This window comes from Cariama cristata, unplaced genomic scaffold (genome assembly GCF_000690535.1).
Source record: "Cariama cristata isolate BGI_N322 unplaced genomic scaffold, ASM69053v1 scaffold12319, whole genome shotgun sequence".
NCBI classification, from domain to species: domain Eukaryota; kingdom Metazoa; phylum Chordata; class Aves; order Cariamiformes; family Cariamidae; genus Cariama; species Cariama cristata.
Genome location: NW_009636484.1, coordinates 16,708 through 39,214, shown reverse-complemented (window position 1 = coordinate 39,214; position 22,507 = coordinate 16,708). Strand labels below are relative to the sequence as shown.

General features: G+C 35.5%; 1 protein-coding gene across 1 annotated transcript in view; it reads right to left on the bottom strand.

The window, feature by feature from the left end:
* The window catches only part of LOC104167626 (DNA polymerase nu-like), a gene marked incomplete at its 5' end in the record, with an annotated part of 78,986 nt that overhangs the window by 41,220 nt on the left and 15,259 nt on the right, over positions 1–22,507 (bottom strand). The window contains 3 exons of the mRNA XM_009707936.1: positions 17,879–17,993; positions 18,424–18,501; positions 20,046–20,103. Coding sequence (XP_009706238.1) covers positions 17,879–17,993; positions 18,424–18,501; positions 20,046–20,103 — 251 coding nt within the window. The remainder of the gene's footprint in view (positions 1–17,878; positions 17,994–18,423; positions 18,502–20,045; positions 20,104–22,507) is intronic.

Genomic DNA, 22,507 nt, shown 5'->3' with positions numbered 1-22,507 from the left:
GGTGAGGACTATTTATTCTTTTGAATAACAAAATGGGGGGGGGGCAATTTTTCAGAAACACAGCAGCCATGTTAGAAATCCCCAGCATGCTTTCTCCTTCAGCCTGTTTCCTCTACAAACAAACGAATTTCTATTTGTCATAATTAATTTGTTTACATGGTACTGTGAGAACCTATTTAAAGTTAAAACTTTTATTTTGGCTTTGAACTCATCATGGAATACCATGATACTGAAAAGGAGACATTGTTATCTGCTTACTTGTGTAAGAAATTTTTAAGCTACAATCACTAAGCAAGCTATGTAATGCATGAAAATACTCAGCGCTGAATTGTGGTATGGTGTAAAACAGATCTATAGTGGAGATGCATTGTTTTTGAATAAACTTGAGTCTGAACTAGGAAGCTGAATGAGCATAAAAAAGCCTTAGCTGCTGGGCCCAGACAGTGACATGGAGGCAGATTTCAACTCACCCAGCACTGTATATACATTTGGAGGAACAGGAAGCATGTTAAAGCAAGGTAACAGAAATTGATGCAGGAAAAAAAGGTCAAGAGAACAAAGAATTTGCTGCAGGTTTTGTGGAAACAGCACAATTTCTGAAGTCCTGCAGACACTATATATGCAGTTATTAGTTCTAGCATGAAACATATTTTTCCATTTTATGACATCCTTCTCATTACTCTCTCTCTATCATAATCTATTTGTTTGTTACCAATATTACCATCACCTTCAAATTCCTCCTGACTTGCCATCTCCAAATGTGCAATATTTCATCTCCTACATTCCTGTCCTTGCCTGTATACTTGTCTCAGTGTATTTCCACATCTCTGATTTGTTTGTCCTTTACCCTTCTTCATTTAGTACTGCTTTGCAAGTACTTTGCTTTATAGTACTTCATACACATCTATTAGGTAGAATAAAGAAGGGACTTCAGTGCTGGAAGACATGTTCAGGTTAACAGATCTCATTATTCCTGGAAGGAGTTAGCAGAGCTAAACAATCTGGAAAGGTCTGTGAGGACAGCAAAACAATTTACAGCAGAAAAGTGTAGAAAATCTGACAAACGTAGTGAGAGTAGAGATACACAAACTCATTAAAAAGGTGGTTCTACCAGGAACTGGGCTGTGTGTCTAAAAGAGAATAGCTGCCTAATTCTTAAGAGCGAAAAAAATGCAGAAAAATTTTCTAATGAAACAGTGAAGAAGAAGAAGGATAATATCAAATTATTAGTAAGAAACATACAGTGCAGATATGAAACTTAAAAACAGGCATATGTAATTTATTACTTTTTCAGAGATAATATCTTGAATAATTTCTATAATTTCTCCAAAATTTACTACATGTTTTCATATATTAATGGGATCTAATGGAGATCTCAAAGACTTTCTGTTGAATTAAGTCTTAAGTCTTTAAAATACATTAATACCAAGTTTCTTTATACTCAAGAAAAATATGGCAATCATATCTGTAATTTTAAAAAAGCTTAACTATAAACTAGAATAACACATTTAATACAGAGTAGAGATCTGGATGGATTTATTTTTAATCTGTACAGAATATTAAAAAGAAAGAATTAATTTAAATTTAAATATACAGAAATGAGCGCACACAGCATAAAGTACGTGAACACAAAAAAACCAAAGAGGTCACAGGGCATAAAGTTTGAGCAATGCCAAAATAAAATTTGGAGAACAGGTAGAAACGGAAGGAAATCAGTCTTAAAAGAATGTGATAAGACATTTCAGCATTTCTAGGAAATGTTGTATGGTGACGGAAGTCATCTGTTTATGTACAAGAAAAGGCAGAACAAACTTCTCAAAGACAATATCTGGCAGACATGCATTGCCTTGATCTGCATTACATTCCAGCCAAGCTAAGCTCAGTCATAATAGCCACAAAGCTCTTGGCCACTCTCCTGCATGTGGCAATTAATTCAAGTCCTAGCTGTGAGTTGTTGATATGGGAAATGCAATGGCGTGCCATTAAATTCATTTTATACATGGTCATTAATGTCCAATAAATGAGGGAATATAAGAGTGAACACACATTTGTTCATCTGAGTACTTTTACAGCTTTTTTAATTTCATCAGTGAACTATATAAATCTCTCATTTTTAATCTCCTATTGCTATTTAATACTAGATGAGTGTTGTGTATTTTGCAAGTTTGTGTCTGGAACTTTGTATTGGCATATGAGACTGGTACAGACAATTTATGTAATTAGTGACAACTGCAAGCTTTACAAAAGCTCAGTTTTACAGTGGTATCACCACTGGATAGATCACGTAGGAGGTAAATTCTGAAAGCTTACTTTTTCAATTACATTGGTCTTATTATACCTAAGGTAAGCAGATCTGTACCACAATGTATGTGAGCATTCTAAACATATGGCAAAGATTGGCTACACATAACCTAGTTCACTCATTTTTAATGCAATGCGCAAGAATAAGCAATTTTTTTGAAAGCTGCTATTCCATGACTAATGGAAAATGCTGACAAGGCTCAGACATAACTTATCTCAGACACCTTTAAGGTAACATATGCAAGCGACCTTGGAGCAACTTTTGCCTGATTAATCTCTCTTACAAAACACAGAAAAGGTTCAGGTTGGGAAACAGTTTCCCTGAAGCCATCATATCAAAATAGATCACTACTTTTGCCTCACATGTCAATCAAGAGACAGGCATAATGTACAAGCAACTAGCACATCTAGATATTTCTATCACACATAGTTTTAATGTATGGCTTGATACAGAATGTCCAGTGAAAACCACATATATATGCTTTCTATAACTATGAGGCATTTACACAACTATATTCTAAAGAAAAAGTAGCTATATCGTCTTCCTCATAAGAAAAGCATAGACACATCAGGATCAAAAATGAAATCTGTCTAGCCCAGAAGAGTGGAAATAAACCTAAGATACTTTTCTAAAAAAGGGAAAGAAACATCTACAAAGACTAAAATGCAGACTAACATCCCGTCAGAAGGGAAACAGCAAGTAAAACAGCTAACAGAAAGATACACCTTTCTGATGTAATCTAAATATATATTAAGCTGCATGAAGATTGATTTCATTAGTCCTCAACCTTCTTTTAAAGAGCATGATATCTGGCTTTCATGTATTTTACAAAAAATACAGACATGTCTTTGCAGTTTGCTCTGTGGTGCAGAAGTCTTTAGTTGCTACATTATAAAGCAGCAGGGAACCAGATAAATTGCAACAAGGTCATGTCATAAATTATAGCTATCATCAGTAACAATTTGTTGAAAGATTCATTTGGGAGTAAAGGGATCCATTATCTTTATTAAGATATTTACCTGCATGTTGATGTCCCAGATATTGGATATTGAAGAGAGAAATTAGAGAGCACTTATTTTCACTGCTCTTGACAAAAAAGGTCACTTTGAGATTTCTCTTTAAAAATGCACAATTCTGGACATCTGTCAGTTAGAACAGAAAGTCCCTGACATCGATGAAGGTGCTTGAAAGCGCACATCCCACCCTGCAACCTTCACTTTTTCTCTCCTTCACTCCTGCAGGAACAAAAACCAGGGCTGCCTTCTCACATCCGTAGTCTCTCTCACATAGTGAATGACATGGACAAGTGGTATTTATTTCTGAGTCATGGGAATGCTGAAGGAATTAATTAACTAGAGGGCATTTTTATATTAGGGTCTTCGGGTCTATAAGCATAGAATAAAAGAAAGTCAGGGTAACTAACTCCCAGCTTCAGATGCCAGTGTGTGAACATCAACAGTGATGGGTATGATCACTGAAAGAACAAACAAATATAAACAGATTAAGGGGTCTATACAAACTGGGATGACATAAAATTTGTCAGAGGCCATTTGTATAAAACAATAACATCGGGGATCAAATGCAAATTAATGCTCGTAGAGTTCTTTCTTCACTTATCACATATACTTTTCAAGCTTTTCTGTAAGAGGTTTCAAATAGTTAAGAAGGAACAGAAGCTATTTTGGGAGATGATACAGGTAGCTGTAGCAGAGTATCAAATAATTATCCATCTTGGACCTGTTAGAAGTCTCATAACTTTATAAAGAAATAGATGGACCTTCAGAGCAGCCTTTAGACAAATACCAGAAAAGTAATATAGAAAAAAACAGTTCTTAATACATAATCAAAAGATGATGTAACTGTCATCTCAGATATTACATAGAACAAAATGTGGAGCTATAATACTGTTACAACAATGTACAATTTGCTCAGAAAAAACAGGCAGAGGAAGAAGGGAAGAGATGGCACACTACATCAAACTGCATCTACATAGTTCAAAAAAAAAGAAGCAGCAGACTTTTAAACATCTTGGAAGGACAGTCTAAAGGGGAAGAAATCAGTCATGCTATATATGACGGTCTTGAACAAATGTGTTCTGCAAAGAGAGATGAGATACTTCATATCCCATCTCTTTCAATCTTCAGTAAAAACACCTCTTGCAGCTTAAATTTCTATTATGCCTAGGATCACACTGAATTAAAAGCAAAAGTAAAAATGAAGAATGAATTGCCTTTGCATTCTTGATTTCATCAAGATTTAGCTTGACACTAAAGTTAAAGCTAAACTTGAGTTAAATGAAATAAATGGAAACATTTTATTAAGCTCTGGAAGGTGCTTATAAAATGCAGCATTTTATCAAAGTCATTGTAGAAGGAGATGACGATTTGCAGATAGCTTCTCATACACAAGAAAGCCTCTTCATGAAATGAGAAAAGTTAATGTTACCAGACACCACAAAACAACTGAAGACTGTACAACCTCCTCAGAGCTTGGTTTTTCACTAGTTTCAGTGTTAGCTGTGGTGGTGACAATTCTAAAACTTTGTTTTTCATTTATTCTAGAATGCTAAGAAAGCATTTAATGTGCAATAAGAATAAGCTTCCAATGTGACATAAAATTAAGCTGTCTGGTTAAACTTGTAGTTAACAACCTGGTTTATTTAAAGCTATTGTTTAGCTCTTGTAAAAACAAAAGCCATTATGCTTTCTGAAGACTTTATTCCTTCTGCCTTATTGTCTGTTAGTCTAAATAAATGTCACAGCTGCACATCTCCTAGGGACTGTGAACTACAAGGTGAAATTTCCATAAGCTGCCATATAGACAGTCTGTCAGAGTATAAAGCAAGACAAGTGTTAAACTTCATTAATATCAACTATTGTAAGTGAGCTTTCAAAACAGATAGAAATTGCTTTGCTGCAAAAGTAAAACTGTTAAAATATTCCACACCAACACTCATAGGGCATTAAACTCAGAACTTAAAATGTTTTAAAACTCTGGTTCTGAGAAGGCAAACTGAACATCCTCCCTTTTACTAAATTCAGTATTTACAGTAGCTATTTGGGGAGGGTGGGGAATGGGACAAGGGAGTAGAAGGGAGTAGGTAGAGAAAGCGATAGCTAATTAAACCACTACATGAATGCTCTTTGAAAAAACATACTGCAATAATTAAACATCACAAGCCAAAACCTAGATGTCTCCTATCTCTCAACAGAAAAATTCAAATATATATACATATATACATTTAAACCCTCATTTATGGAGGCAGAGTTACCTAACAAAGGTATTGCAAAGACAAAATAAAAAATATTACAGCTATAATGCACATAATATTGGCAAATGTCACAATTTTCAAGTGTTTCCTGTCAGAATCTTTTGATGAGTACCCTTTAGTACAATTCTTTTATCATGCAAAAATGTAACAGTTACTACTATCATTCATTAAGAAACAAACAGTTCATAAGTGATGTTTATTGAGAGAGGGATGAAAATCTCAATCTAGCATTAGTGCCTTTTGCCTAATGCTAACAACCCTGATTTAAATAATGATGTTTCTTCAGAACAGTGATTTAATCTGTTAGCCTTACAGAAATTTAAGTAAAAGTAATGAACTCTATCATTAACAACAAACCAGGCTAAATACTCCTAGGCCAAAACTGGAGACATCATCAGACAGCACAGCTGATTTCACAATGTTTTCAAGCAGATATAAGAGACTGCCTAATCCCAAAGTGAGTATAACAAGACAGAAAAGAGAAACAGAACTGCAATATACAAAGATCTTAGAGCTCATCTTCCAAGCTATTTCACAACAAACTCTTCTCCAACACAGCAGAGAGGAACAAAATTAGACAGCACTCTGACACCATTTCCCCCCTCCAGACTGTAGTAATTGTGAGCCTACCCCTACACGCTGCACAGCTTGAGAAATAAACCCTTTCACAGAGTCTAAAGAATAATAGAGACTATTGCTTTTCTGCAAGATATTTTATTTGCAAAGAAGAATTATTGAAGTATAGAATTTTTGTATAAAGTAGGGGATGAGGAATTAGAGAAAAGATGTAATAATTGATCATGGAACAACTAGGAAACAGTGTGGTTTGTCTGTGGAAAAACAAATGCAATTTCAGGATGTGTCAAGTGAGCTATTTCCAATGACAGGATGATATTAGTAATGCTGTACAATATACTGGTGAGATTTTGTCTGGGGTAGTTAACATAATTTGATTACCACGTTCAAGAAACATGAATTTGGTGGTGGTAGGCTACCAGAATATTGAATAGGGAAAAAAAATAAACCATGTGAAAGGAGACACTGACTACGTCAATATTAAGAAATTAAACCTGCCCATAAATATTCTGCAGCACTGGGGCTAACTGGAAAACACCGCCACATATCCGTATTTTTTAAAATTCTCTTACCACCGAAACAAGGTGCTGCATCCAGCAGACTGGTGGAAATAATCCCTGGCCTATTCTAATTCAGGAACTGCATCCAGTAACTGTTTGGTCCAGAGCCACAACCATGATAGGGACCGATTTACCAACCCAGATTTTGTATGCCAACAACCAGGAACATCCCTAGCACAAAATTTATTAGAATAAAGGTAGCCTCTCAAGTTATTATTTCTTTGTTTAATTCATCATTCTGCTAGCCCAGTTTCATGGCTGTTCCAAAATTATGTTTCTGGACCATGGTACAAGTATTCCTGAGACTCTGCTCTGGTGCAGAGATTTCAAAGCTAGCTAAAAAAGCTAGCTTTGGTAACTAAAGTAGTGAAACAGTCAGTCAGTGTCACAGAGGCTCATTTTCCTTGCCAAGAAGAAATACAGATTAACATACATGGAATGTCCATGTAGTCATAACTAGCTGCTTCTAACACTAGTTCACTAAGGTATTTTGATGACAAATACCCTAAGAAAGCTTGTCTTGTTTCCTTAAAGAATGAGGGTTGAGAACACAGCTGATAGCCTTCCTGAAGTATCTATACCAAGCAAACACTGGGGAGCAAGGAGAGCTAATAAAGCTAATGGGCAACATTGGCAAGAATAATTTGGGTATATAAAATGTAGGAATAATTATAAGGTAGAAAGTAAAAGGAGTTGTCTAGCCAGAAGAGGAATGAGGAATTCAACAGCTCTTCAATAGCATTATGTAGGTCAAAAGTAGTTCTAAGTTGAGACCCTACCAATCTATGAAAGGGAGTTTATGACATCGTCATCTGCAACAATTTTATGATCAAAAAGGTCCTTCTAGTCTTATAGTCCTGTGTAAGACCAGGTATACTCTTACCAAACAAAGCACTAACCAGCAGCATGAGAGATTCTGCCTTACTTTTTCTTAGGGCTTCTCTTCTGAATACTTATCTGTTTCTTAATAAGTGCTGTCACCTTGACAGCATCTTTTCCTACCACAAGAGACCACGTTTATTCTCACAGGAATTCAAGCTTTTACTATAGTACCTCACAGGTTTAAAAAATTTCTCAAGAAAAATCCTAAGAAATCTGCAGTGATACAGCTGCAAGAATTGCAAGTGGTACAGCCTCACTCAACTATTTTACCAAATAAGTTATTATTAAATACCAGATTCATAACGAGTAGTATCTCCACAATGAGATCTACTGCCACAGAATACCTGCGCCTGAATGTGACTTGATTTGGAAGGGCATTCCTTCCCATTCAAATTGAAATTCTCTCTCTCTCTGGACTGCATATTTGAAACAAATTCTTGATTCCTCACTTTTTATCAGTAATAGTCTGAATAAAAAAAAGACAGATACAAGATACAAAATGAGATATATTTTAGATGTTGATCAGAATAGAAATGATACATAAATAATGAGATGATGGATGAGTACTAACAATTATTCAGTTAAAAATACTGCAAAAACTGTTTCTTCAGAATCTATTTCACAAAAGAAAAATAAGCAGAAGCCTTCAAACTAATTAAAAATGATAACAGTATTACAAAATCAGGTAATCCAATGATAATGAAAGAAATGTTATGTTAACCCTTAGTGAGACTCCTAGCAGGTAGCACTGAGTTTAGGACCTCCAGATTTACAGCGAATAGCCAAACTTCAGAGCTGAAAGACCACAACACAGTCATATATTTATAAATGGAGATTCCAGCAGGGAAATTCAGTTACACTTGTTGAAGGGGACTGCCATTTAATACACATGAAAACACTTCTCCACCTTCTTCAAAGGCAGCATTCTAGAAGTAAGCCTAAGTACTCCATGGTGAAGATCAGGCATGCTTGTAGTTTGTCTTAATACTGCAAAACATAGTTTCATGATCTTATATGTGCTCAATGGCATGGAATGTCTCTTCTTCATTGCAACTCCAAAACCCAAAGATTTAATTATTTTGTAATGTGTGAAGTGAAATGAATTAAATCAAATTCATTTTAGACTTGACATTAAGCTCATAAAAAGTGGAGAAGTTAATCCAAGAGCCTATATGTTCTCATATCTGATTAGAAGTGTATGGAATAGCCTGGACTACCTAAAAAATCTTTAGGCAAAGATGGAGTTCTAAGAGTCCTAAGCTGGTATACCTCATTATTTAGACAATGAACAAAACTGAGAGATCTCTAATTGGGGGAAAGGGAGCTGTGTAACCCTGTGGCTGCATGTTGTAACCATATGTTTGCCAACAGGGACAGGAAGAGAGCTAAAGCTCTTCCTGTCTGCTTGGTAGAAGTCCACTTGGATAAGCATGATTATTTTATTGTTCCTTAATCACCTAACAAACACCCAGGTGACATCTCTTGATTAATAATGACTCTTTCAAGAGCTTATTGATAATATTTTAATAAAATTAATACAGAAGCACAAATATTTATATCTGTTTAAAAACCATTTAGCTACAGATGTGGTTTTTGCTTCTCAAAAATCTATTTATCTCATTCCTGATTTACTAGCCTTTGCTCTTGCTATTTAAGGGAGTAGATGACTTAACTAAATTCAATGTCTGCTATACTCTACATTTACATGAAGTAACCTAAAAAAAGACAGTGTTTTGCTGAGGTTAAATCTTTAATCTATTCAATACAAAAAATGTATTTGAAACAAGGTTGTATAAAAATAAAACTGGTATGGGCAAGTGTATATATATTTAGTCAGCCTACCATCAAGCATCTATGCATACTTGACCGTATCTTTTTCAAACAGACCCAGTACACTATCTTTTTGTATAATTCAGCCCAGGAGGACTTATTTTGATTTATTTCAGGAATATCCAAAATATCTCTGCTTATTTCCTGTGTTCTGAAGAACTCAGCAGGATATCAACAGATAGAGCTATTGTTAGGAAGTATCCTGAATTGCCAAATGGCTGGAAAAACAAGTCCCTATTTTGCCGTAGTTCCTGCTGGACCAACAGCCAGGGTGCAACAGTTTGGTTCACCTTGCCATTATTAGATATCATCAGTTCCTTGAGTCCCTTGTTTTTCCATGCAGTGATAAATTACCTAGACATTTTCTGTCATATATTTTGTGTCATAGGTTGTCTATTGAGCCAGTGTAGATCCAGTGTAATGAAACCAATGTTGGTCTGTGCCTCAGAAAAATCCTGTTATAGATAAGACTGCTGGACAATTGTGACTTACTATTTTAGCTTTTGTACTCTGTAACTCTCTTCAGTTTGGAAATCATAGGACATGAAGCAGAGAACATACAAAAACTTTGCCCATATGCAATCAATTTTCCTTATGTTCTGCAGCTGATGAGTAAGAGAGTAGAGAAATTTCAATAATCTCTATTAAAAATACTAGTAGTCTATATAGTAAACTATATAGTAGTACTATGTAGTGGAGGAATATCTCTAATACTGTTGAATATGCAGATGTATTGTGTATTAAAAGATAATTACCTGAATAATCTGAAAACTGCTGCCATTCCAGTATGAAAACAGGCATTCTCTTTAAACTATTAATTTCTACCTCTGAACTATAATTTAACCTGGAGACATTAACTGCTGATAGTGAATTAAAGTAACAAGGTAATTAGTGGATATTCTTTACGGGTGATATTTACTCTGATTATACCAATGAAAGGACAATTTGTGACAGTTGTGTACAATGCTTACACTCAAGGCTATGCTTGAAAGAAGTCTGGAGAATTTCATAGTGGTCTAGTTGCTCCTGTTGCACTTTGAGATCTGAGTTTTGTAAAATCCAAACCACAAAATATTCCCTTCTCTCTCATCTGTGTTCTGTGTATTCACGCTATGAGTACTTTCTTTTGTGTGATGATGGAGAACAGCATGAATATATGTCCTTCTTCCAAGTATTGAATTTACCTTCTAGTAGGTACTGGACATAATAATTGTTCGCCTGAGTCTATGTGGCTTTCCGAGAGTTAAAAAAATGGCTGCAGAGTAAAAGAACATATCTCTCTTTCTTTGTAGCAATGGCAGTTAATATCTAAAATAAGGAAGTATGTAGCTATCAGGGAATTCCAAGGGATTTATAAATTCTTTACCACTAATCATTTTGAAAAACATTCCTTTCTATTTTTATAGCATGGGCTTGTTTGTCTGACACTTCAAGACACGGAAGGGTCTTTAGCTTACACTATCCTTGCCATAATCAGGTGAACCTGAACACTTGTTCTAATAATCTTGGGAACCTCAGGCTGTTTATAAAATGTACTGACATAAAAGTCCATCTTTCCTCAGCTGATGTGTATGTGGAATCATCTGTTGTGAACTGTTTTGGTAAGAGATAGACATGCTAATTTTGGAAATTACTCGAGAAAAAGCCTAGAGAGAAACAAAGCACAGAACTACTTTGGATTACCATATCGTAAGGACAAAAGTTTGGGTTTTGTTTGTTTTGCTTTGTTTTTTTTTTTAAAAAAAAAAAGTTCAACCAGATTTGAATAAAAAAAACACAGTGCAAAAAGGTTTGTTTTGTTCTTTGCAGACTGCCTTCCTCCAGGAAGTGGGAAATTTTATTTCTTTACTACCTACCAGGTTTGGCCTTTACCACCAAAACTGGTTTGGCCAGTTCTCTATCACTCAGTCTCAGTGGAAGTCCATCTCTCACAAATCTATACTGGCAATTCCATAAGGAACTGTGAGATCTAGACAAAATTCAAGAAATGAATGTGGATGCCTATATCCAAAACTGTGAACCAACACCTTTCACTCCACTAAGTGGCCCCTTAATCCTGGATGTCTTTGAATTCTTTGGGTACCTCAGGGCACTCTTCCCTCCCAACAGTTCAATAGGCTCCCAAAATTCTACATTGTGCATATACTCATCACAGACCCACTCTGAGCCCACCTGACCTCCTCTGTGATTCCTGTAGGACCTAATCTGGAAATATAATCTAATTATGTAGTTATTCACACTGATAGCTTCTGGCTATCAGGTTTGGATTTGTTGGCTTTTTCTTAGTATAAGATGGAGGAGGTACCACCTTGGAACAGTTGCCTGGCTACTGGGGGACAGCAACTCAGCTGTCTCTAGCTGATGGGATTCACATCCACAGCTCTGCCTCCCAGTGACACGCAATTAAAGCATGCTCTAATTGCAAGGCCACAAGCTAGGTTTGGCATCCTCCAAGATCACATGGCAATGGGACTACTGTGCAAAAAAAAAAAACCAACCAAACACGCCAAGCCACCCCAAAACAACAACAAAAAGGATTACTTCATGAATGTACTTACTATCCTATTTAGAGTACTCAGGTGAGAGTCATAAATCTTTGATTATTGTCCCTGTAGCTATTACTAACAAACAGAATTAAACAATCACTAAGTAAAAAACAAATAATCCTCCAAATTGGACTGAAATAAAGAAATACCTTTTCCAACTGAATGCTCTAAGCAATCTGCAATAAAATCATAGTGTCATATATGGCCAAAATATGGTTGTGAGAGAGACTAAGAAGTCACGTCAGCTATACTTGGAAATACTTGTCTAATTGTTTCATTCCTTCCAGTGATGGAAATTCCACAGTCTTCATTCATAGGTAACTCATCTCCATATTTATCTACCTTTAGCATTCAAAGGATTTCTTTAACTGAAACATCTCTTACAACAGTGTAAGCCCATTCATTATGTTTAGTTCACTCTCTACCCAACTCTCTGCAATAACCTTTTATATATTTGAAGACTTTTATCATGTTTTTCCTAACTCATGTCTTCTCTCAACTAAACAAATCAAATTATTTCAGTTTTACAATATTTGCTGAACACAAAATCAGCTGCAACACACAAAGTCTAACCTTGCTTTGTATTTTCCTGGGAGGAGAGAGATGTAGAGTTAAATACTCAAAGATTTAAAAAGTTGAACTACGGTCTCCAAGTGCCTAGCTCTTATATAAAAGCTGGGCATCACAGTCACTTGAAATGAGTGAATCCTGCTCACTTTTTTTCAAAGAACACTACCTATCTAGCAGGTATCTTCAGGTATGGACTTTGGACCACTGGCTTTTCTTGTCATTCTGTCCCAGAATTCTAAGAGGAGTTCAAATGCAAACTTCTGTGATTAGAATTTCTCATTAACTTATTTTAGATGGCTCTGCAGTCAGCAAATAGCCTTTTTCACCCTTTAAGGTGCATACTTTGGCACTGTACACAGAGCTTGGCAACCCAACATTGGGGTTTGTATTCTATTTCAGTTTCAGGAACTTAAAATATAGGAAGTAAATATAATTTGCAGATATCGGAGATGTCTGTATTAAACATTGGAACACAATGAGAGCACCTTCAAGATTAAAATGACTAAGCTAGTTCCAGAGCCACAAATAATACAGTTGCATTTGTATGGCTAGGCTGCCCTTAAGACCCTTGATGGAGGGTATCACTATGCTCTCCTGGAGGCAGCTGAACTCATCACTACTAGGGATCTCCAGTTCTCTAAGGCAGATTCCAAAGAAGTAGGGGAAAGGACTTATCCAGATATTTTAAGTATAGCTTAATGCTTGAGTCATAGGAACCCTGAAGCAGTACTATCCCAATTCAGAAAAGTACTCAAGCAGGAAAGTAGGCATCAGTCAGCTAGGATGAAATCACATATTTATGGTGTGCTTAAGTGCTTAGCTAAATCAAGATACTTTTCCTGGATTTTGACCAAATATGGTCAGTATGAGTATATATTATGACAGAGGAACAACAGCCTACTGAGAAGGGTGACAAATGAACAGTTTGAAAGAGATTGGTAGTCCCTGCACCTCTAATTAAGAAAGAAATTGCAAACTACCTAAAAGACTGTAAACTTATTTTTCAGCCTCTGTCTTTAAAAGTGATTTTAAGATATGCCCATCAACAGTATTTAAAATACAATTACTTATTTTTCATTTATGGTGTAAAAGTTAGATTAAAGAAGGGAGAACAATTTCATTCGGAGATTTGTTGTCATTTGGATGTCTTATGGCATTTAGGTCTCTTGGCTGGGCAGACAGCTGCCAAGACAGCTCTCATCATCTTCCGCACTGGAAGCCTTATGAGGAGCGGCTGAGGGAGCTGGGGTTGCTTAGACTGGAGAAGAGGAGGCTGAGGGGAGACCTGATCGCCCTCTACAACTACCTGAAAGGAGGTTGTAGTGAGGTGGGGGTTGGGCTCTTCTCCCCAGTAATTAGCGATAGGACGAGAGGAAATGGTCTCAAGTTGCGCCAGGGGAGGTTCAGGCTTGACATTAGAAAGAACTTCTTCACTGTAAGAGTTGTTAGGCATTGGAACGGGCTCCCCAGGGAGGTGGTGGAGTCATCGTCCCTGGAGATGTTCAAAAAACGTTTAGATGTGGCACTTCAAGACATGGTTTAGTGGACAGGGTGGCATCAGGTATACGGTTGGACTTGATGATCTTTGAGGTCTCTTCCAACCATAATGATTCTATGATTCTATGATTCTATGATGATTTGGCTTTCAAAGGTCTATAACTGTCATAGGACTTCAAGATAATATAACACAAGGTGATCTTGCAGGTAGCTGGAATCTATTATATCATTAATTTTCAAAAGTTTAGGCAAGCCTTGAAAATTTAATATGTGTTCAGTAGCAAGTAGGTCATTAATGTAAAGCACTCTTGGTGGTCTTGTAATAGCAGGTGTTGACCTGTCATTTAAGGTCTACTCTTTGTAGGCCATAACACAGTACTTGCTGTAAGATAATGTTGGTAATAGCTTATGATCATCATTACAGACAGGATAGGATAAGAGTAGGAATAGTACTAAGCATATACAAGTGAATATTAAAATCTATTTATATCTTCTTAGTTTTAGCTGGGGTAACTATGTTAGATGACTAGAAAATATATTGGATGCACAAGGCAGAGAAGAGCTTGGACTTTTCACTGACAAAAACAGCCAACAGAAGCAAATCTGCTGCAAAGTGGCCAAGAGACACCATGTTTATTTTATTCCATGAATACTATGGAATAAAATTCCATTAAATTTATTCCCATGTAAAAAAAGTACTTAAAAGATGAAACACATGAGACCAAGCATGACATTACCCAGAAACTTGCATTAAGCTTCTGAGAGTTTTATCTGAATAGCAATTTCAAGAAAGTTCTGTCAAATAGAATACACAATACTTAAAAACTATCCGCACCAAGCAATATCTACAGTATCTACAGCAAACAGTTGAGCATAGTGCAGGGAAGCCCAGACTGGTGGAGATTGTGTTACTTCTGAAATGAGCTATCTCTGTAAGCCATAGGAGTAAAAGATAACAGCCTAGTCTTGCAAAGAGGATTGCCTCTCAGCTGGGTATGGTGTCGCACATGGCCTTGAATTTTAGCATGAAAGTTAGTACCTCCATTCAGCCTTTTGCTGTAATGTATAGACATAGTTTGGGTTGATGCATACTTATGCATCTCTACACTGCACTGATAACCAAAGATTCCATACGAATGATGTTTAATAGAAACATGGATCCAACAGGTTTCCAAGAGAGACACATCTCTAAGTTCCCAGAATAGGCTGAGTCATGGTACAGCATGCCTAACCAAATTATGAAAAGAAAGGTTTTATACATAAGACATCTTAATTCAATCACAAATTCACACAGCTAACCTCTTTGCAGAAACTGCCCATCATGTGTAGTTGTGGCCAATGCTACAAAAAGTCTGTAAAGGTTTTTTGAAATGTTGGATTTCAGATAGAATGCTTTAGCCTGAAGGACAGCTAAGGAATAGAGGTACATTTCAGTGGAGCTGAAGTTTAGGAAAAAAAAATAAATTATAAACTGGTATAAAACTTGGCTGGACTTTGGGGGGTGGCTCTGATTCAATATTCAGAATAGCAGAAAAGCTGCTAAAAGATACCAACTAACATGCATTCAGAAGCTGAAACCCTATCAGACACCGACATTAACTTAATTTTTTTCAGAAAAAAAAAAACAAACAAAACTTTTTGTCAAGGTTTTCCAATTGTTCAGAATGTGTTAGAAAAGATTTAGAAATAGCAACAGCATGCAATTCCTTCAAACAGGATAAAACGTTTGGTATGCCACTTGGTGTATCACTTGCACAGATTTTAAAGGATTAAGACCCAGAGAAAATCAGGGGACCAAGAGGAGATAAAAGGTTTGTTATTTTGCTCTTCCTTCTTATAACCTGTTTTAATACCAACGGGGTGGAATAAACTACAATAAAGTCAATGAACCAATTGTTTGCTCTAAAGATTTTATCTATCAATAGTGGACTATGAGAGATGAGTAAGTATCTGGAACAGGAAAGTTACTGAGAAGATTGTGATTTTACGTCTTCTCTTTGGCACTAAATGAATTAAGGACTAAATTCCAAAACCCAAGGTGAGTCCACTAGGAACGATCCAATAGAAGGAACTGAATTTGTCAGAACAAATACACATCTCTACATGTGAGCTGGCCACCCAGACCTACTTTGTTCTCAACAGTGAGAAATCAACACTTTCAATGATCGATTTATCTTACTACACAGGGCAGATCAACAATAGGTCAAATGAATCTCTCCAGGTATACAACAGATGTCCAAGGTTAGATGAGATTAAAGGCACCCTTCATGTTTCTTCAACTAATAACAGTCATATAAGAGATTCAATAGAAAGTTACTTCCAAGCATTAGCTTTCCTGAAGCTTAAAAGAAGAATCAGCAGAATCATTATGTAATGATTTTGTAGACACACCATGACACTTCTGTCTGATAAAAATATTTGCCTGTAATATTTCATTAAATTTAAAGTTACTGTGTAGCAACTATAAGAGGTTGATGGCTGCCAAGAGCTGTGAGGTTGCTGAATAGAACGGTATTTCTGGAGCCTTTCCCAGAGTTGAGACAAAATTTGACTCATCTTCATGCATACATTTGCAATATACCTCCAAACTAAAATAAGGATTTAACTCCATCACGAGGTTCTAGTGATATCATGTTAGAGCTAAGAATTGATTATAACAGCTGTATTCTTTGGGATGTTTGTGACCTTGAGTTGTGTTCTCCCAGAATGCACATGCCTCAAGTACTGATTCAGTTGTTGGTAGCAGGATAATTATAATTTGAGCTCCATTTTGTTTCTTTGTACTACTTCAGAGCATATTACCAAATATTGCAGTGAGTAGGAAATACTGCTGTTGGGAAGGCTATGCGTGCAAGAATTTAGAAACTGTAGGATAAGAACTGAGCTAGATCAGGACTGATGAATTTGTATCTATTTTTGCTTTCATTTTCAGCTAACAATCTTCCAACAAAAAATGGAGATGAAAGATTAAGAGAGGAACAAAGAGAAAATGTGAAAATTGCATGACATTTACATGACATCATTCTGTTCGATCTGCTTATATGTTACAGCATTTTTTTCAATCTTTTTCTGACCTATCTGTTCAAATGGTAAGCTTCTTGACATCTACCCCGTCACTTATTGAATGCTCATGCCCTTTTGAGTACTAGCGGAGTCCCAGTCTCAAGTAAGATTTTTAGGCACTACCATGATACAAACACTAATAAGAAATAACTTACAACAGCTAACTAATATTCCATCTTTTTTTATAGTTAATCTGTTGATCTGCATACTGAAGAGATCAGTAAATAATAATCTGGGAATGGAGATAAGAAATGTTTTTTTTTCAATTACTGAAGCACTACTTCTTCCAAGTATCATATCATCTATCAGAAGATGGAAGCACTAAACCCTATGAGTTCAAAGGGATCCCATGAGCTCTAGTTGCTCTGTTTCTTGTACACATATGGTTTGATTCCAGTCTTCTACTGGATAACCAAGCAGGTTTCGAAAGTGCTTGTACTTTTACAAAGAAAGGTTGTTCTGCAATTTTTCAGAAGGTGAACAACAATACAGTGAGAAAGTTATCAGCGTGCACTCTTCACAATATATTATTGCACCAGTCACAAGGCTCATATTGGTCAGCTGCATTGCAACATTTTGACATATGGTAATTACCACAGTGGAGAAGAAAAGGCTCAGAAAGACAGAAAGGAATTATAATTCACGGTGTTAAAACAGTATTAACAATAGATACTGCAGCAAAATGCTGTCTTTTGTTATCACTATGCAGTAATACAATAGTTTAAGTTATTCTTACTATTTTGTCTAATTACTCTCAAAAAAATGCAACATTTACTCTTACCACTGAGAAGCCAGTGTGGAGAAGATATCAGTGGTTTCAGGTTCTTGGAACAGTTTCAAAAGTTCTGGTTCAGATGATAAGTCAGCAAGGATCCTTAACTCAATATGGGAAAAATCTAGAAAACAAAGTGCTAAAATAAATCTATTGCTCTAAAATAAAAACATACCTGCATTTTAACCAAACTATCACAAATTAAAATGCAAGCCTGGACTGTTCAGTCATTTCCTTGTACTCAAAAAAACCCAGACGCCTGTAAAAAGCTCATCCTGAAGAAGTCATATTTCAGCTACAGATCACAAGGTGTCTGATTCCTTCATTATCTTCAGGTGTCAATTAATCTTATAAGCTCTTTGTTTCTACTGACAAGGCTTACGTATCATCCACTTCCAAAACACACTAAGGAGTATACATCATATAACAATATTAATTGATACTAAGGGATTTGACAGCCTTGTAAAATATAATGTGATCCAAAGAAGAGGGGACAAAGAGATAACAGAACTGCAAACATTAATATGTATGAGAATAATAACACATACTCTTACCTGCTGCTAAAAATGTATATCCTTTTTTTGAAACAAACAATGTTCTTGGGCAAATAGTTACTATTTCTTCTTCTTTTCCTAGAGAGGAGATAGACATTAAGACCCGAATCCCAGTCCAAAAATATCATGTTGCAAACCATAGGAGGTTGTAAATGACATACCAAACACACAACTAAAACCACACAAATGGCAATGCAAGCAACCTAGCAGAGCACTAACTGCATGCATCACAATTATTTTACTCTATCAGTCATGTACAACATCTTTATCTCTGCCATACTTGCAGAACCGCTTACTTCTTCTCCTCCTTTTCCAAAATCAAACCGTTCCCAAAACACTACCTAACAAATACCTACAATAACTAACATTATTCACAGATCACTTAATAAAGGAGGCATTCAGATAACAAGGGTTTATAGAGATGAACTAAAAATATATTTTCTTATCTTTGAACATGCTGCAGCAATGTGTTAATAACCAAATTCTGAGTTACAGGTGGTAGGGGAATACAATATCGAGAACATACAGCCAATATAGGCATCCAAATTCTAATGACAGAAATCCCCTATAATATCACAAAGCAATAATGTACATTGACAAGGTATTAGAAACTCAGTGCATCTTGTGAATACCACTTGTCTTGATGTAGAAACACAACAGAACTAATCTGATCAGCATAAAAGTGGAAAAAATAAGTGTGTCTTGACATAGGAATGAAAAAATTAGAAATACATTTTTGAGAAGCACATACTATAAGATCACTAACAAAACTGATTGAACTGCTTCCAGAAAGGCCTATGTGCCACAGTTATGCACGGCAGCTCAGGTTTACACAGTCACTGCTCACACTTTTCTTTTTATAACAACTTTTAAAAATACTTATGAAAATGAATCAGGTAGATAAAATAAAAGTGCTGTCAAAGTTTTACATTTACATACAGACTCTTGTTTTATGATCTGTATTATTTCAAATGCAGGGAGTAAATAGCTGTGAAAAGGCAAGCGTGCCCTTATCTGAGAACCAAGTGCAACAAATGAGAAGCATCTCCCAGGTATGGCTGTAGGCATTCAAGGAGGACAGTTTATGTTGGCAAATCTCTCTCTTATATCCAAGTCTACTATTGTGAGTTTCTCTTCTTATCACTTTGGTCATGCTTGTGTAGACTTTACTTTGATTCTCTCTGAATCATGTGTCTTAAATTCACTTCTGTTATCAAAACCAACACATCTGACTAACTATTGGTGTTTAGTAGTGAATTTGCTTAAAATGACCCAGCTTTAACATCTCAGGCAAAGCCTTATGAGCTGAATGCACACAAAATCGTCCCTAAGATATTTAATGGAGTTAAGATGCATGATTTTATCTGGAAGAAGGAACAGGGAGAGAATTGAAGCAAACAAAAAAAAAATTCTAAAAGTTTGTGACTATTTAGATCAGTGCTGAAACATCAATTTTTTTTGCCAGAACAATCAGCAAAAAGTAATTGGTTTAAATGATAATATAACTAAGCGTCAATAATCTATTCTATTCTTTAATGCTGGAGCTATTGGTCTGCTTTAAAATATAATATAATTCAGTAAAATAGATAAAATTGGCTTTTCATGTTAAAAACTTAGTTTACCTTTTATGTATTGTTTCTTTGTAATTCTAACTGGATGTTTAGAGATACCTTGAATGTTCTACAAATAAGAAGAATAAAAATGCTTAGTAAGGTAAAGTTTATGAAAACATGTTTATGAACAGTTTATAAAAGGCATAAGAACATTAGTGATACTAATGCCAACAAGTTTCTCCCATATAATAAATAAGATTAACCACTTTGCCTTTCAAAGGAATCTTCACACTTCTGTAACTATAGATACTTCTGAATATTTGCTCTTTCTTGAAAATTGGAAGCTTGTAAGAACAATTTCTCACTGGCAGCCTTTCCAAATCCTAATCTTTGGATGCACTACAGAACATAATTAGTAACCCAATAAACATAATTTTCTTATTATTTTAACCTGTATTTTTTTGATATGGTGCATTATTTTCAAGAAAATAATATGTGTGAACCCTGCCTTAAGCAAGGGAACAGATTCTTCTTCAGCCTCTAGAAATTTTTCCAGTATCCATTCCCACTTTTTTGAAATGCATGATAAAATAAAGAAGGAGCTCTTTATTAACTACAGCACATCAGTCAAGGTTAAAAGTGAAAACTAACTTTATCAACAAACATGCAGGAACAGGAATAACAGAAGATTTTTCTTTAAAGATCTGGGTTCATACACCTCTAGTAAAGCATGAAAGATGACACACGATAGCTTCATTCTGTTATTTTACGTCAATATACCTCTTCATCTAGAAAGGTAATACATGACAAGAGATAATATGTATCAAGCTCAATTTTCGTAATTCCACGCAATTAATTTGCAAGTGCTTCAGGAATTAGATGAACATATTATGCAATACTGTGAATTCAGGAGATAGGAATAGCGATACATAATTTCCGAATAATCATTTTCTATGTAATTTTGAACTGAGAACTGTTATTTTAAGCTTAAGAGGGATGTAATCAGACTGCAAAAGCTTTTGAAATTTAAAGCAGAAGTAAAAGAACAAACCTCACAAAACAGTAAGACTAGAAATGATACTATTCTATCACCTGTAAAGATCTACAATTCCATGTATTAAAGTTCCCAAAGCACCAGAGACAGAGAGGCAGGAAACTACTACGTAATATACATAATATTTTCACAGCATGGGTAAACTAGGAACACTGCTCTCAATCCATGAATACAAAGTTTGGCCCAGAAGAAACACTTGCCGTCTTTAATATTTTATTCTTCAGTTTCTAGAAACATTTAAAAATACGGTCACGACAATGCTTACTGTAATGTTACTAGCCATATTTTGAAAGAAGTTGTTAATTAATCTGTGCACAAAACTAACATTTCTATTGATAACTATTGATTTCTATCGATAACAAGTTGGGGAGGATCAGTGCTTGTTTGTATGAATAATATGTGGTTTAAGTGGCCATGGAAGCTAGTAGATCCTCAGAAGTTTAGAAAAACAAGTCCTTTATTATGTGTCTGGAATCATTTTAATGGTAGAGATCATCGTACAGACTTTTCATGGGGCTCTGTACTGGTATTGACATGTACTTAACAAGATAACCTCCAGCGCAGGTTAAAGAGTTGTTTATAGTTACTCTTACTGATTATTGTTCCTTAACTTGTCAGCTTCAAACCCTGAACAAAGTGAAATAAATTTCAAAATCTATCTACAATGGTAAAAATAAATCACTATATTGTCATCTTGTTTTCACTGACAGCATATGCAGAAAGGTCTGCTTTTAATGGAATTTTAGAAGTGTCACTAATAATTCTGAAAAACTCTAGCAATTGCAAGTGCAAAATGTACTTTCTCTTTTAAATTAGTTAGTAACTCATAATTTGAATAAATCTTCAGAAAAGAAGCAACTCAAGAAACATGAAAGTGGTAATGTTCAGCCTTAAGCTATAGGAATAGCTTAATAGATTCCTCTTGTCTAATTTTAGACATCTCTAGGCTAGTCAATGGTCTAAACTAGCTGTCTAGAATCCCTCTATAGTCAGTAGACAAAGACAGGAATCTCCAGTGGGTAGTTCAGTCTATCTGTATATGACACATAGTTACAACAAGTTGACTTCAGATTCCTTTGGAGATGTTTTCCAAGATTTAGATTATCAAATTTGATGAGATAAATTTACTTTAGATGTTTCAAAGGATGGAGAAATAAGGAGAGAATCTCAGAAGAGTCTCCCAAATGGAAAGCTTTCCTCTACTTGGGTTGAAAACTAGATAACAGTTTTATTGTATCAAAAGTGAAAGATTGATGTGGCTTTGGTAAATGACTATTACCACCTTGGACTACATAATACAGCCCGTATTTCTGCTTTTATATATTTATTTCAAGTATATTTCTGCAAAACCTTCACAGATACAATGTGAGATGTGTCTGTTATCCCTTATTGTCAGAAAAGGGCCTCCACATCTTGTTAGAAGCTACAGAGAAACAAAATTGCTCTCTCTGAACAATTACACTCTAACAGACAAGAA